Genomic DNA, 17,898 nt, shown 5'->3' with positions numbered 1-17,898 from the left:
CAAATTTGCTTAACCTCTCTTGTCTTCTATTTAATCCCCTGAAAAGTGTCAAAGATGTCGTGGCGTATTCCTTTTCTCCTTTAACCTCATTAGTTTCCTATCTGACATTTTTTTATTCTTCCATAGGTTAAATATAGAGTATATGTACAGAAAGGCTATTAATAAGGAGAGAAGCAGAGTTGTTTAATCTTCTTTGCTGCTAATACTTTTCAGTCATTCATGCATGTATTCATAAATATATTAAGCAATTAAAAAGATCTCCTATCAAGTTGTCTGATTTGTAAAACTAAATATGGCATTTGGAAATAAGTATAACACAACAAACAACAACAATTTATGATCAAAACTAGAATACAGTGGTAAAAGATATCGGATAAAATATGTATTTCCCTTCCACTTCTATTCCAGCTTCCTGAACTCCTACAGTTCTTCCTATTTTTCACAGTGACCTTCTGGCCTTCCTTTCTTCATCTCAACTTCTCCTTCCTCTGTTCCAGTCTTCCCAGCAAGTGGAGGACCTTTCGCTGCCATTCCACTGCTCCTCTTTCTCTCTCTACCTCTTCCATCTCATGGAACTAGCTCCACGTTCTTCGTGCCTTAGTTTTCTTCTTTTAAACTCTTCCAGACCTTCGAGGAGCTGCCCCCCCCCACCTCCCTCTTTCCTCCCTCCTCTCAGCTACTTCTACTTTATCTTTCCCATGACGCTTTCTGTTGTTTCTCCAGAGCAGGTGCCAACATCCTGCCTGTAAGCTTCGCTTTCATCCAACACAGGGCTACTACAATAGGTGCTACTCCACCTCAGTCAATAATGATGTAGGCAGGGCAGAATGCGCACCGTTTAAAAATGTGCTCTGTGAAAGTGAATTGGCTGAATTATTGTGTAACACCTTCATCGAGATCATCGCCACACCTTCATTGTCATCGGCACACGGTCGTCGTGATCTAAGATCACACTCGGTCGGTCGACGTCTCACCTCCCGGGAGCCCGTCCCACACTTCCAGCCAGTCGTACTTGCAGTCCCCCTCTCCGCCTGGCAAGGGGTCGTTCTCCAGGTCAAAGGTGAGGAAGGTGAGGGTCACGTCCATGCTGGAGGGGACGATGATGATGAAGGAGCACTCCAGGTTGTGGGGGTATTTGTCGGGGAAGCCCGGGGACTCGATGAGACCCGTGGGGCTGGTGAAGTTACGGGAACAGTCTGAGCCTGGGACAAAGATGCAGACACAACATGGATATTAAGAAACATTCAAGAAACATGGATCTAAAGCAGTGTGACACCGTAGACTGTGACTATACTTCAAAGTGATGATATTATATTATCCATCGCAGGCACTCAGAAGGTGCTTTCAAACTGAATACGTGCAAAACAATTTCATTACTCCCAGTATAGCTACTCAGCTTTATTGACCAGATTACTTTAAATGCAGCTTAGGAGAATGTTGGAAAACATGTCGAAGATGTATTTAGGGCACAATTAGGTTTCACTTGAGTGCTTAACAAACAGTAGATTCATGTGGATGTGAAGCTTGCGGTTAGAATTCTGAGCCGAGAGGGATGTAACCTCAAAATGACCATGGAGGGAATATGATGCATTGATATGCAGCAGATCCAGGTGTTCAGCTCAAAAACAAAAACACAATATGTATTTTGACTAAAGCAGGCTTTTAAAGCAGCAACAAGGCATTTTATTTATTCTGTAAAGACAAAGATACAGCAGAGTAAGTGCACAAGAGCAACACTTTAGTGTTTTCAGTGAGGCAGAAGAATGTAGTAAGGAATTAACGATGGGCCCCAGTGCATGATGGTTAATAATTATGAAGCACACACAGCATTGTATTGTCTCGACACATGATCAAATACAATTGACATTAGACAAATTCAACATACATGTTAACAATATATATTCATTGCATATCTGTATATGCCAAAAAAAATACCCCCAAAAATATGAAATCTTTCATTTAAGTTGTTTTTTAATATATAAGAAATATAATAAAATAACACAAGTGTGTGATTTCTTCTTTCAAAACAGGTGTATTTCCAAGATAGCAATTTGACTGATACAAAACCCTAAATAATCAAACTGAGCTTGGAGAGAGCAATATTAACAAAGAGACATGTTAAGCTGTGTTAGTGACAGAAAGAATAGACATCTAGAATCTGCTGATAGCATCTTGGTTGGTTGGTGTAACAGTTATGAGATATCATCATATGTGCACGCATACACACACACACACACACACACACACACACAAATGTGCACACAGTGATCTGGGGGTTAATCTGGGGCTCTTCATTTCTGAATGACTCTAATACCCTCTCTATTAATACTGACACACACGTTTTGGAGTGGATGTGGTCGCACCAACTGGACCATTATTCCAGTCCACACAGCCATGTATGACCAAACACCCACCCAGACAGACAGACACACACGAACACACACACACACACACATATGGATCATATATATATATATATACTGTATATATATACATGTAACCCCCGGCCCATGTAGCTCTGTACAATATACGATGGGCGGGGTCCTGGGTTGTGTTTAACAGAGGGACGGTGCAGCCAACTGTTTCATAATGCACGCCACAGCATCTTTATTCACAAAACAAAAACAAAACACCAATCCCCATACAACGAAAACCCACAAAATGTATATAACTCGCTCTCTCTTCCTAAGAACCTCTACAATACAACAAATAAAACCACCACAACAAATATAACAGATCCACTCAGGCGACTGTGTGAAGAAATTCACCCAAATGTATAATTTGCTTGATTTATGTTGTCGTTGCAATTAAAGAAATTAAACCGCACCAAACGAAATGCCATCTATGTGATCATACACTTCCCACTGCAGGCTGTAGTCAATTTTGACAGAGTTTGTCTTGATAGATCCGTGTTTGTTTTCTCTTTCCCACCTTCCCCTCTGATTTGCTTGTTCTTGTGACCTTCTCCCTCTCAAAGACAAGCAAACACACCCTGTCTCTCACTGGGTTCCCCTTGTGTCTGGCCCCCCTGCAGAGTCAGTAGCTGGATAGCGTCGATCTGAGAGGTGTGTGTGCGTGTGTTTGCGTGTGTGTGTGTGTGTGTCTGACCAGTTCTCTTGCCTGCAGCACTTTTTCCCTTCTCATTACTTCATGTTGATGAACATTGCAAAAACACTTGTCCCCTCCTTTCAATTTCTGTCCCTCCTCATTCTCTCTCAGTCTCCACCTTGTCCCTCCTCTCTATTTTTAAATTATAATAAAACTCCATGTATTTGAAGTGTGTTTATACTATTCAAAACTGCTTGTACTCTCTTTTGTAGTACATTTACGTACATCTGTCTTTTTTCTAAGACTTTTGTTCCGCTCAATTTCTCTCCTCATTCATTTCTCCTTCCATGTTTTATAATTGTATATCCCCTGCTTCTCTCCTTTTTCCCAGTTCTTTCTTACACTCTTCTCTCCTGCTGTTCTTTTTTCTACCCTCATCTTAGAAATCTGTTCATCTTCCTCAGCTTCATCATTCCCTCCCCTCTCACTGTCTCATTTCCTATTCTTTTCTCCTCACTTCCCATCTGTTTGATTTGGATGACTGTGAAAGAAACAAGTGTGGAGGAAGTGTGTGTGTGTGTGTGTGTCTGTGTGTGTGTGTGTGCGTGTGTGTGTGTGCATGTGTTTATGTGTGTGTGTTGTGTGTTGCTGGGTAGATCTGGCGCTTGTTCTTATGGCTCACTGATTTCGGGGAGAAGGTCTGTCAGTCTGTGTTTGTGTGTCTGTATGTGTGGGGAAAATGCAATGTGGTCTATTTCCTATATAAATGTGTGCGTGTGCGGTAAGCCGCGTAAGCTGTCTTTCATACCAATGGGCTATTAGTCGGATAAAACCCACAATTATTCCCCTTTCCCTGCACCTTGTGTTAACGCACACACATGCAGACACACACACACACACACACACACACACACATATATTAGTGCACGTGTAGAGGAGACTCGACATAAACACTGACAGACTCACTACACATTGCAGGCCCACACACAGCTCCACAGATGCTACAAAACCACAGCTTGTTTTCTTCTCAATGTACGGTAAGATTCCAACTCTGCGTCTTTTGAGTCGGCGGCTCGTGGTGCTGAAACTATTCCGACATTACATTTCAGCTTCTGTCACAGAATCACAGCAGGAATTTCCTTCCGCCATGAACTCCCTATTCAACCAAATAACTGTTGACATATACAAATCAAACTGTCACAAGAAATCCACCCCTTCAGCTATTTCAATGCAATTTGCTAAAAGCTGCAGCACAACATTACTGATGTAAATCAGGGAAATATTTTCATATTTAATATAGAGTTTTAAATCTTGGATCGCTCTCTGTCTGCTGTGACCCAAACACTGTGGGTTATATTCTAATATTTAGAAACAAACCATTTAAACACATAGTTGTCAGTAGAAATAACTGCCAAATTCATCTGCTACATTATTCCCATTATAAAATGCCCATTGGTATGAGATGGCATCGTACAAAATATCCTATAATTTAGGCAATGTAGGTTAAGGCCAGTGTTTTGGATTAATTAAATATGTGTGTGTGTGTGTGTGTGTGTGTGTGTGTGTGCACGCTGGAGGAGATTGTCCCCCATGCTCTGGGTGTCCTAATTACTGTACCCCTCAAAGATTAACCGTCTCGACGGACGCACATGCGTGTGCAGAAACACAAATCTACCTAAAACTCAAAGGCAGACATGTGCTTTACACATTCAACTTTTGCAGAATAACTATAAGGGCATGTAAGGCATTGGCACATACACGTGAAAAAACACCTTCTGCACGCGTGAGGACATTATTATTCCCGCGTATGAATTTGAGTCCAACCCATGCCGTTTCCCTGAATCTAACCAAAAAGTCATTTTTTTGTATAAATCTAACCTTAATCAAGACGTTAAAAGCTGCTTTACTTTTCAGCAAGAAACCAATTATATCACCCTGCCGAAAATGGCATTATGAAGCCGTGGTAATGTGAAATTATTTTGTGTAATTCCCACAAAACAAATAAAAAAACAATTACAAACTTAAAATGTAAGGAACAAAATCTAATGCGTTTTGCGTTGCGTTTTGCTTTGTTACTGAAAAAGAAGACTGCAGACCACAGGAATGATCCCATTTCTATTTCAGGCGTAGGATTGTTTTGCATTTTGAGGTCATACCTCTGCTGTTTGTTTCACATTAGCTCTACCGCAGAGCACCTTTCGGTCCTCACTGGGTCAGATCTGGATCCACTTTCCTCAATGAAAGCCAACAGGAGGGAGGAGCAAGCAATCTGATTGGTTAGACTGTGTAATAAACTGAGTTAATGGTGAGTCGGACAGAGGCAGAGAGGAAATGCCTCAAGGTATTTGGTAGAAAGTAAACAACAGCAGTTATTGGAAGGATTGTCACGATAGCTTCCACATTACACCGCCTGAGGAGAGTGTGTGAGTGTTCGCACAGTTTGCACTGTGGGGACTCGTTTCTCAATTAGCTCAAAAGCTGTCGAGGTAAAGTGTTAATATTTCAGGTGAATACATTTTTTTGGTTAAGTTTAGGTTTGATGCTCGAGGTTATGCAGAACGTGGTTGTAGTTGAAGGAAAACATAAACATACCATTTGTTTATTACTCACCACTTCCTCAATAACCTCAACTTGTGAAAGAAAACTGTTTTTCTCGAGCAAAGAATCAGAAACCAGAGAAAAGTCTTAAATTGAAGTTAGTGAAGGCAGCAAAACTATATTAAAAACATAATTTGTAAACTCTCACACAACTCGTGCAATATAATCCAAGTATAGGTTTTGCCGTTGTTAAACAATGTTCGCCATGAAGGCATGCAAATAAATCTCCTTTAAGGTAACACCGGGTGAGTAATGGACTTATAAATGGTCATTTTGAGGATCAGGTATATCTTAAAGCTTAAAATATGTGTCCAGGGAGTGAATGCCAGTCGATAAAATGTCATCGTAAGAGACAAAAATAGGTGGCGTGAGGTCGTGTTAGCGAGATAATGTTTGCGTGCAGACATGCTGCCCTGCATTCGTGAATAACCGTCCAGCCGGCATTACTGCATTCATGTGTGTGTGTGTGTGTGTGTCTGGAGAGTTCTGGGTCACCATAACAGCTGGGGGCACACGGCCGAGACAGTGAACCCTGATTGGTCGCCCCATTCTGGTGGCTGTGCTCCTATTGGCTTGAATTTTACTACAGTATCCATAGTGACATTGCTGTAAACAAAAGAAATATGGCACGTCTATGTGTGTTTGTGTTTCAGTATTTTTTTAGTTCGCCCTTGTCCTTAATTTTGGTGTCTGTTACTATGCTTGCAGAAGGTTTTTTTTCACGCCTATGTGCCAATGCCTTACATGCCCTTATAGTTATTCTGCAAAAGTTGAATGTGTAAAGCACATGTCTGCCTTTGGGTTTTCGGTAGATTTGTGTTTCTGCACACGCATGTGCGTCCGTCGAGACGGTTAATCTTTGAGGGGTACAGTCATTAGGACACCCAGAGCATGGGGGACAATCTCCTCCAGCGTACACACACACACACACACATTTAATTAATCCAAAAGACTGGCCTTAGTAAAAGGAATGGATTGTGGCAGAGCCCCCTCCCCTAAATATTCAGACAGGGGGAGGAATACCATTATTATTAGAGCGTAACCATTATCAACGCTAGTCACCCACAGAACCAGACGTTCTGCTGCACCTTCCAGGATAACAAGATTTTATTAACAGTATGGCAACAGCTTGAATGCTCCAAAAGGCTCCATTATTACTGCCAAGGAGCGCTGAAAACACACAGAAACATACAAACAGTAAGTTACACAAACAGACACAGGAGAGGAAGTCCAGTATAGGCTAATGTCTAATTGATCAAGCAGCTGTCCCTCCAACCAGAGGTCCTGTCTGCATGTACTTGATGGTAACAAGGTGGATTCCCTCCTAATAGAGCACATGCCCCAAAACATCATGTGTTCACATTCACGTGACAAAGACCTCAAGTGGCCTCCAGCAGAAACAAAATGGTGGACTTTAACACAGGCGGCCAAGGTTCATTTAAAATGTCATACCGATAATCAAAGTGTTTTTTTTTTTTCACAATGACCACAATTAACAAAGCCTCATCAAAACCACGATGTTCACTCACATTATTATTCCCGCGTATGAATCTGAGTCCAACCCATGCCGTTTCCCTGAATATAACTAAAAAGTCATTTTTTAAAATAAATCTAACCTTAATCAAGACGTTAAAAGCTGCTTTACATTTCAGCAAGAAACCAATTATATCACGCTGCCGAAAATGGCATTATGAAGCCGTGGTAATGTGAAATTATTTTGTGTAATTCCCACAAAACAATTAAAAAAACAATTACAAACTTAAAATGTAAGGAACAAAATCTAATGCGTTTTGCTTTGTTACTAAAAACCTTTTATTTTAACTCTTTTTATAAACAGCAGTAATGAACAAATATTGTGGGCCAACTCTTAAAGCGCTGAATTACAAACTAGTGTGAAGGCAGAGACTTCATCTAAATCAGGGGTGCTCAATACGTCGATCGGTCGATCGCGGCGACCTGCCAGTCGATCGCGGCGTAGTAGCCTATGGTAGATCGCATGACATAAAAAAAAGTTGGCCCGCCCCCTGTCACTTTCTCTATAGCGCCACATTACAGCAGAAGCATGTCATTTCTGTCTCTACGTGTCGCGTTAACAGTCCTCTGCCCGCCACATAATAAGTAGCTCGCATGCTGAAAAAGTGTGAGCACCCCTGATCTAAATGCTTCCCATGAAACTGTCCTAATAGTGTTTCATCTTTTATGTATGGTATGTTCAGGATCAACCTTCGACACCGTCTCAACGTCTCTCTCTCTCTCTCCCTCCCTCCCTCTCTCCCTCTCTCTCCCTCGCGTGGGTGCGAGGGTGTGAACACTAAGACCCTTGTTTTTTTCAAGTCCATCAGGTGGACTGTGTCAAGCACAAAAGAAACACACACACACACACAAACACACACACACAGACACACACACACACACACAGACACAGACAGAAAATCCCAACAGACTGGTGCCAGAGTGAGAAACACCGACAACCGCACGTGTTGTGTTAGTAACCTCAGCCCTTAGTGTGTGTGTGTGTGTGTGTGTGTGTGTGTGTGTGTGGGGGGGGGGGGATGCGTGTGTGTGTGTGTGTCTCAAGGGAACAGGGCTCAGGACTCAATTAAGAGGGTATGTGTGGAATGCTTTCAGGGGGAACGGGACAAGATGGCTGTGGGGCCGACACTATGCGTCCCTCTGTCTCACTCGCCCTTGATCTCAATTGGTCTCACTTTGGCTGACCCATGGCAGCGTGAAGGGGAGCATGTCAAGCTCTCTCACACACACACACACACACACACACACACACGAAGTGCCACGAAGGGGAGAGATGTCTCGCCTGGACAGTCTAAAGGGCTCTCAAGGGTCCTCTGCTGTGTCTCTAGTCTCTTTCTCTCCGTCTCCCATGACACAGCGAGGCCTGGTCACCTAATGAAGCATGTTGAGTCCTCCATCAGTAGCTTGTAATACGGTTACTAATGGCCTCTTTGTGAAGGTGCAATCTAAAAAGGTGCTTATAAAATCCTGTTCACTTTTGTTAAAAGTATAAACAGTTTCAACTCCCCCATCCCCCAGAGTTTCCAAGTGTTATTTTTGATGACGCCGCTTTCGCAAATATATGAATATCACTGTTGGTTCTCCTCGGAGCTTAGCAACTGCAACAGCATAGGACACACTGCATTGTGTTTTCCATAGTTACTTCCAGTGCTGCCGTTTTCTGGGGAAAGTAACCGCAAAGAGCTTACATTGATAGACTCTGGTAGCTGGGCATATAGCTGCCGATAGGGAAAACAAGAACACTAGCCTCTTCCGGTTTTGGTTGCGCAATGTTTGATGCAACCAATAGGCTTAATTCTCCTGGGAGATCTCACCCGGTGGCAGGCAGTGTTGCAACGTGAAAGCGAGGCTCATATTACCTTGCAGCTGGAGTGGTTTAGGTGTGTGTGAGATGACACGGAGAAAGCGACTGTTCATTAAAAATAACAATGTCTGCTCCTAATGAGGTTGGCGTAGATGCTACACCAACCTGTATCAGTCCTTGAAGAGGCTTTCTTCATTGACAGAAGAGCAAAGAACAACACTGATGGCGTTTCTCAATGGAAAAGATGTCTTCGCTCTTCTTGCAACTGACTTCAGCAAGTGTTTAAATGACAGATGGTTCATCCAATTATCTGCAAAGTATTTTTTATTTTTTAAATTGCCTGCCCTCTCCCAGTTTCCAATGACGCCTTCTGAAATGGTTCTTTGTAACAAACTCTTTGGCATGTCAGGTTAAGGCGTATAGGGAACCAACTTAAATGTCCATGGTGTCATTATTCTATAGCCATAACATTGAGCAAACAATAGAAACAAAAACAAAATGTTATCGCCACTTTACGTCTGCCCATGTGTTGGGATCGTCTACAGGGATAATATCCCTTTGCCAGTCTTAGGTTATTAAAATATAGACTTTAGGTAGATTATTACTTTGCAAAAGGAAAACTTTTCCAAGCCACAGTACAACGCAAAGGCTGGGGCATCACCGTGTCTGTAATGTAGTTGTTATGTAGTTAGTATTAAGTATCGTAATATTTTTTACAAGTACAAATGAAAGACAAAAAAACGCAAACAAAGGAGCGACGACTTACCGGTTTTGAAGATTTCATAGCGCAGTGAAAAGCCCGCCCCCTGGTGGGCGTAGTCCGAGACAAACTTGATGTGGAGTGAGGGCCCGGACGATATGATTGGTGCAGGGGCGATGTTGCTGCAGTGCTTCCCCAGTAGGTCGGCGGTCTCCGAGTTCCCATCATGGATCTCTACATAGTCGTACCTGCAGAAGACAAACAAATAACATTGAATAAGATTTGCAGCACATATAAACAGCGATATACAAATATAATTTTCTGTAAAATATAATAACACGGGGTCATTAATAACCTACGGTGCTAAATATGTACTACTGTACATGCTTGATGTACAGACATTTAATTAATGTACTGATGAGGTGTTTCGTTGAAGAGGGGAGACGAGACTTTAATTTCAGCAGGGGGAAATTGTTAAATCCTTTCAAGCTGCTTTGCCTCTGATGTTATTAGTTTTTTGTTCTTCATTCGTTTTTTCATCAGGCAGGCAGATCACATTTGTTTTGGCAACAAAACGGAAGCAACGAGCTATTTTTTTTGCACTCGTCAGTGGCTAGAAAGACTTCTGAAAACGCAGCTACTGTCAGCTGAATTACAATTCAAATCAATGCAGCAGAAGACATTGGCAGTTCACAGATGGTGGAGGAAGAAAAGAACCACCTGCATGAGGCAACAGAGAAAGAGAGACCGTTTCAAAATACAATAACTGCACTGTAATCAAGTGATTATATACCCCAACTGCTCCGGGCTTCATGGACTACAGAACACCATTTTATGGATTATAACTATATTATAATACACACAAAAGGAGAGTGTGAATGTAAGATGGCGTGCTTCCCTTGAGCACGCATGCAGAAACAGTGGTGTCACATGTGTGCTGAACTCTAGAAATTCATAAGAAAAAACCGATTCCCAATCTCACACAAATCAATGTTTCTCATTTTCTCAAAGTCAATTAGAAGTTTCATGGTCTCAAAGCAAAGCATTTGCAATACTTTAGGATGAAATAAAAGGTACACAAGTCCTGCATTGTGCACGAAAATTAGCCTCACTGGGTTTTGCTGAATGTCACACGAGGGCCAAAGTCAGAGTGTGAGAGCTTACTGAACTACGGATGCACTCTACCTTCAGCCTTTGATGCTAGAAAAGGATTAATCTGGAACAAATGACTCTTGTTTACATCCTTTCCCAGGTCTAATTCAATAATGTGTGTGGCTCAGCCTCGAGGCCCTCAGTTCTCAGAGAAATTACCATTTTCCCCTTTGTACAGTCCATTTAGGTCAGTTGAGCATTTACCTGATCCTTCATTCCTTGGAGATATCACACACTTTATGCAGACTTTAAGAGGGGCTGTGCTAAAATACAACTAATCATATTGGTACTAAAGGAAGGAATCCAAGGAATATATTTGACATGGATTCCTCTGTACAAAAAGACTGAACACAAGTTTTTAGGAATATTATTGGCATCAAAGTAACAGTGAAGTTGTTTATCGTTCTTTTCATACATCGGCCATGATTCAAATGGGAATTTACCTAAAACTGCAGACAGAAAAGCAGAAAGATTGCATGTGACTCCTTTGATCCATAAGGGGAACGTTCTGAAACTATTTGTATTCCCATGTCTTTCATGTTTTCTGACCACACATGTTAGGACCTGTCTCCGGACCCACAGCAGGAGTGTTGCCTCTGTGTCTGGATACCAAACACACACCTGCCTGGCTCTGAAATAGCTTCCTGGAAAGAAATTCCTTGAGCAACATAAAGTTCGACTCTAAATTGAGTGACTTAAATTTCAATTATAGGGTTTCTCTTATGGCTGGACTCGATTTGCACACCTTCATCCATCATATCGATCGGTTCTGACCCCTGTGGGCCTCTTACAGCTCTCATATTGAGCGTTCTATATTTCTCTAAAGCAATCAAATGAACATGCCTCAACCCCGAGGAACGTACAGTATCTTGTCTTTTCCATACAGTTTAAGAGATACGCTTTGAGTACAACATTAATTGACTTTATTAAATACCATAAACCAGCGATCAAAGGCCAGTGACTCAACAGCTGAAAAGCAAATTCCATGTACCATAGAATGTTAGTACTACTCCTACTACTACTTCTGATACTACTAATAATACTAATAATTATACTACTTTATCCCCACATGGTGATTACTGTAATAATCATACACCGCAGACTATAGCAGCAGATTCAACAGAACCCTCAAAGCTCCTTAAAAGGCTGTCATGTCCACAGATGAGAGCTCTATTGTGCATAGACACAGTGTGATGTATGTTTAGACACAAAGGAGTGTGTCTTTTTTTACTCTGTTTCTCAGCGTGCATGCACATGCAGTTTGTGTGTGTGTGTGTGTGTGTGTTTTCTGTGTTTTTTTGACAGGTGAACAAGCTCCTGACATAATGCGGGTCATACACCTCACACTCTCACATCGTGCTTTATGTCTGCTTTGCGTAGAACTATAACACCACTGTCATGATGCAAGCTGTCACTGCACGTTGTGTGTGTGTGTGTGTGTGTGTGCCTGCATTCATGTGTTTGTGTCGCAGTTCCTGTCATATTTTCCCAAGAGAACGCCTCAACCCGGCGACAGTTTCCTCCTCCTCTTTTGTGAAATGACAACTTTGTTTAACGGCTACTCGTGTATCCTGACAAGATCCTCCTCCTGGCTTCCTCTGCCTCTAATTATTTTTTAGCGTTTTACTTTCTTAACGCTGTCTTTTCTCCAATCATTCTTTGACTTCTTCCTTCTCTCCTTCTGTACCCTTTTCCTCTCAAGCTTTCTCTCATGTGCCGTCAGACGCATTAACCAGTGGCCGGGAGCCAATGTGTGGGCGAGAGGAGGATGAGATGGGGGGGGAGAGAGAGAGGACGTTGGATATATTTTTTATTTAAAACCACCATTTATAAACAAAGCTGAGAGGATAAAAGGGTGGACGGGTGGAGGGAAAGATGGGTGGATAGATTTATAGATAAAACTTGGCAGTTAATCGATCAATCTATCCAGGCCGTGACAGTTCTTGAGCACTCATATAATCATTTTCTATAACTACATTTTTTTTTTTTACAGATTCCTCCACTCTACCGGCTGTTGAGGAAAGCTCTATTTTGGGGTGTGGCAAAACTAAGAGAAACTCAGCCGGCACAGTGTGGACTTGGTCAGAGAGAGAACATGACACTGCATTCACCGTGCCAACTCCTACCCTCGGACAGACAGAGACAGGTGTCTCCTCCATCCCTTCCTCCTTCCCTCCCTCCCTCCAGCCTGAAAGACATACACAGCCCCTTCTAAGTCAGCACACATAGGTACGCAAGAGACCTTCACAAACACACACACACTTTCGATCTCACACATAAACACACCGGTTCACACAGAGCCGGTGGCCGTGCGCTCAGAAGGATCTGCAGAGGGGTTTGAGGTTTCCTACAATCTGTCTCGGTGTAGGAGGGACACAGCTTCTAACAAACTGTTTAATCCCATCACATCTCTCTCTCCCTCTCCTCTCCCCACAACACACAAATAAGAGCTAACAGCAGGCCAGACATGTAGTAATGTGTTTCAGTGTTTTCTCGCTGATGAGAAAAAGAGAATGAAAGTCCTGTAAGCTAATTATTGGCAATACATCCTTGAAATCCCAGGAAGAGATTGATTATTACTCGGTCGTAGTAATCTTAGAATTACAGGAAAACCTTCAACTCAAGCTCGAACAATCTTTGGTGTTGAAAAAACGTTGATGTCATAAATTGTTAATTGGTCAAAATGTATTGTATGTGTTTCGTTGTCTTACTTTCCTAAATGCTTGTGCAGCAAATAGAGGGGAGGTCCAAGCCCACTGTGAACTGAAGTGATGAAAGTGAAGTTTGACTATCAGCTAACTAAGAGCACATTATAAAGGGAATTATGAAATGAACTGCAGTGCAAGAGATTCAATGGAGTTTGAAATTAATGTTTCTTAAAAACTATTAATGGGTTTAATTGAGGGAAGCTATTTGCATTATTACGTTTTCATAAGAGGTCAGGGTTAGTGTTTGGTTTGTGTGTGTGTGTGTGGTCCTATTTTGTCCACGGTTAATCTCACATTCGACTGCAGTAAACCGCACAATATCTTGGGGGGGGGGGGGGGGGGGGCGGGTTATGGCTGCGCGAGGTTCTGGTGGCTCAGACTTCAGAACACCTTTTATTACCCGTGTTGGATGCCATTGACTGCCTTCCTGGCAGTTTTTTGGTCTGCTTGTTTGGAAACTTCTAGCGGCTAACAAAGCTACCGGTGCCCATACCCCGCTGTGCCTCGCCGCCACTCGGCTTGAACGAGTTTAGCTTTGTGTTTTGGCACAATTTTACAAACTGTATTTTATTACGACCTTGAACCTCGTTGCATCACTGCTTGTCTTTTGAGTTTGAGGTCTGTTTGACCAGGATTCACAGCACTGGTTGTAATCATTCGCACAATACAACAGAGCTCGTTGCGGACACACCTGGTGGAGATCAGCACTCTCCGGAGCACACCTTTCTTGTTATTATATGTTGAGAAGTTGTTGTTTTATTCAACTTTGTCATCTGCTCATGCACATTTTGCTGAAAAAGATGTAAATGTGTTCAGGGGAACTAAACCTATGAGTCGATTCACACCCGCTTTCCTTCTTCAGTCATGTGAATGACGCATTACATTACTTTAAGGCGGTTATTAAAATTGGTCTTCTGGGCTCTCTGTCAGGACAAGAACAGTTCTGGAGCTGGAGGATTCAGCCAACTCTTCTTTGACAACGATGCTTCCAGCTGCGCTGATAATTCCCATAAGGCATGACACCGGGTCTTGTTCAGCAGCGGCTACTGATGTTTCTCACTTCCTCCTATTATTCTTCTTTATACTATATACGTCCCTAGAGACAAAGAATCTCAAACACTCACACATTCATGAGTAACCATTTTACAGTATTTGAAGCACAACGCCTGTAAGAGAATATTCTAAATGTTCACAGACGGCGTGTGAACACCAAATCCAAGCTAAGGTAGCCGCTTGCATATTATTATTGCATTTTTAATTGGGAGTACATACAGTCATTGTAGCTATTGTCTCAGACTGAACATTGGTTTGTACTACTCCACTATTTTCATTAGCATCAGATCGAATCCACAGTAAGTGAATAATTGTAAAACGTTTTCTTTGCATGGACCTGTGTGGGGCCCCGAACCACTAAAATGCTGCGTTTTAATTCACTATTTGTTACTTAAAGTTCATGAGTCCATGAGCCACACGCTGACCCTCTGTACAGATAGTATATTCATATTTGTAGGAAAAGCAGCCGTAGACTGTCTGTCACTGAAGCAGTTAATAGAGAGTGAGTGACTTCACTGTTATCAAGTAATAGGCCTAATACTGCAGAGAGATGGTCAGTGTGTGTGTGTGTGTCCAGCAGTAGTCTCCAGGACAACCAATCGATTCCTCATTATGGCTTTAGCACACATTGATCAGGGTCAGTCCTTCAAACACACACACAGAAATACACACCGAGACACACACAAAGAGACACACACACACACACACACACACACACTCTCTCAGTCATTACAGTAACAGACATTGATCAGGCAGACCTTCAGGGCCTCAGGGAGTGTCTGTAAATCAGACAACTGATATTATCATCATTACCTGAGAGAGTGTGTGTGTGTGTGTCTGCGTGTGTGTTGCGTGTGTCATAATCCGGGAGTTTTGATCGGCTTCCTTTTTTTCTAACTTCCACTTGCGTGTAAGTGTGTGAAGTTCATGCGCTCGGAGGGTGTTTCTGAAGAAACAAACTGTGCCTCAAGTTGACTGAAGCTCACACATCAAAACTGCTGTATAAGAAGAACTAAAAGAAGTGCCTGCTGGACTTATCTATCAACCACAAACACAAAGGAAAGCCTTATACCTCATGCTGCTGACTAGTAAGAGCTACTAAATCAGTAATTACCACCGCGTAGGCATGTGCTTGAATTGAACTCTAACATTTGTAGTTTCATATCGTTTCAGTTATTGATTGCCTGAAGGAAATTGTTGCTGAAAGTCATCCCACGGTGCTCGCTGGCACACAAATGATGTAATCTCTGATTTATGTTTCATAACATCAGCAAGACGCCTCTCCCTGCAATAAAATGAGGCGATGTGATCGTGATCACGACTGTATAAAGGCTCGCTTTGCATCCCTGCTCAGGCAACGAAGAGGAACTTTGATTTATCATGAACCTAAACTGTGTCGTACGGCACATCTGGGCCCGAAGGTGTTCTTCTTCCTCCTCCCTCTGTAGCTTTCTAATAACATCGTCTCTCAGCGTTGTGCTCGGGATGCTTGTCTGGACGCGTGGCTCTCCCGCTGCTAGAGTCGCTGTGATGTTAATTCAAACATGCAGGCAGCTGCTAAATGCCCACAGCTGGTAACCGAACATCCACCGTCACACCAAATGCTGTTCCTCTCTCTCTGTCACAGTCTCTTCATCCCCCCCCCCCCCCCCCCCCCGACTTCCTCTACTTTCCCCTTCTGCCCTGAGGCCAGTGTCACATCACATCACTCCACCTCCTGTCCTCCCCCTGGCCATGGAGCGAGGACTTCCACCTGCCAGTCGGGTGTGCCTGTCTACATGTGTGCATGTGATCAACTATTCCAAGGTCTCCATCGCAATGCGTCACCTTCACATGTTTTACGAGGTTCACATCCTGGCGCAAAAAGGCGCTGTACTGAGAGAAGACAATTACAAAAAGGAAGGAGAAGAGAAAAGATTGAAGAGTTGAGGACAGAAAATAGATCTAGCAAGTTAAATGATTGATTGAGGCGGAGTAGGAAGACAAGGTCTAAATCATTAGTGAGACCATTATCGTTGACTGCAGCGTCTCTGTCATATAAATCACTTCTTAACTCACTGCTTTACTCCACACTTATTGTGTAAGCCACGTAACCGTGAAACTGCCTACGTGCCCGTCTGCTTGTTGTGCTTTTATGAGTTCATTTGAGAGCCCCAAAATGATTGCACCTCTGTGTGTGTTTGTGTTTGTTTGTTTGTGTGTGTGTGTGTGTGTGTGTGTACTAATATTACAGAGAGCGTCTGACTCGGTGTGATATGAGGTAAAGGAAGAGGGTGGAGAGGATGAGAATAAGAGAGAGACGTATAGAAAGGGGATTTAAGTGATGGATAGAGGCTGGAGGATAAAAGAGGATGAAGACAGATATGCTGAGGAAAGAAAAGTCTATGAATGATAAAGAGAGAAGAATATGTGCATTTTTAAAGAGGGAGCCAAAGGGAGGAGAGGGAGAAAAGCAAATAAGAAAGGGAGACAGAGTGGGGCATTTGGCTCTCTGCCTGCATGTGTTTTCTCATATGCAAAGTTAAATAATGAAAAGATTGGCACGCTGCGAGAGGATGTATAGGTGAGGAGGAGCAAAGAAGGCGAGGGAAGTGAAGGAAAGAAGGGGAGACATTAGATGAGAGAGATTGAAGAAGAGGAAGACAGGAGGAGTTGAGATGTGATGAAGAAACAAGCGTGCGGGGAGGCGGAGGGATTAGGAGGTGGGAGAGAGCAAGGCACAAGAGCAGATGAAAGATGATAGATGGGGTCCAGTGGTGAGGGGGCGGGAGAGGTGAGGAAGGGTGAGATGAATGGAGAGAAGAGCCTGGAGGAAAGAGGAGAGGAGGTAGCTGTCAGGATGATTTGAACCTGCCCTCAACAGACCCTGACGCTGCACTTTTCCCTCAGCAGCTGTGTGTGCGTGTAGGTGTGTGTGTGTGTGTGTGTGTGTGTGTGTGTGTGTGTGTGGTCTCTTCAAACACTCCAAATAGAGATCTTGCTTTCTGAGACCGAGCAGTGCAGTGAGCTCAGAGGAAAATGTGAAGCAGACAACGAACGACTGGTGCAAAAGGCTAAAGAGTGTTTAAAAAAAAGAAGGATTTTGACCCCCCGACTTGTCTTGTCAGTTGCCACATGGAGCAAATGAATCTGCATCATACATAATTCAAGCTTTACTCTATTCCAAATTCTCAATAAAGTTCTTAAAAGACTATAAGTAAAGAAGGAATACATCTTAAAAAATGTCCAGGGTTAAAGAAATACTTTGAGCCAAGACTTCGAGGAGAGGATCGATACCATTCTGAGACACAAGAGTGTATCCA

The 17,898-nt window shown here is 42.7% G+C and overlaps 1 protein-coding gene across 4 annotated transcripts in view; it reads right to left on the bottom strand.

Annotated features, from left to right (window-relative positions):
* Positions 1 to 17,898, bottom strand: part of LOC130208722 (neuropilin-2-like) — an 88,005-nt gene that overhangs the window by 51,021 nt on the left and 19,086 nt on the right. For all 4 annotated transcript variants that reach the window (XM_056438007.1, XM_056438023.1, XM_056438016.1 and 1 more), the window contains exons 3-4: positions 9,750 to 9,931; positions 975 to 1,202 (exon numbers count right to left, since the gene is read on the bottom strand). In XM_056438007.1, the coding sequence (XP_056293982.1) occupies positions 975 to 1,202; positions 9,750 to 9,931 (410 nt within the window). The remainder of the gene's footprint in view (positions 1 to 974; positions 1,203 to 9,749; positions 9,932 to 17,898) is intronic.

The sequence above is a fragment of the Pseudoliparis swirei genome, chromosome 2, assembly GCF_029220125.1.
Source record: "Pseudoliparis swirei isolate HS2019 ecotype Mariana Trench chromosome 2, NWPU_hadal_v1, whole genome shotgun sequence".
Classification (NCBI taxonomy): domain Eukaryota; kingdom Metazoa; phylum Chordata; class Actinopteri; order Perciformes; family Liparidae; genus Pseudoliparis; species Pseudoliparis swirei.
Note: the sequence above shows the minus strand (reverse complement) of the source record. Positions and strands in the feature narration are given on the sequence as shown.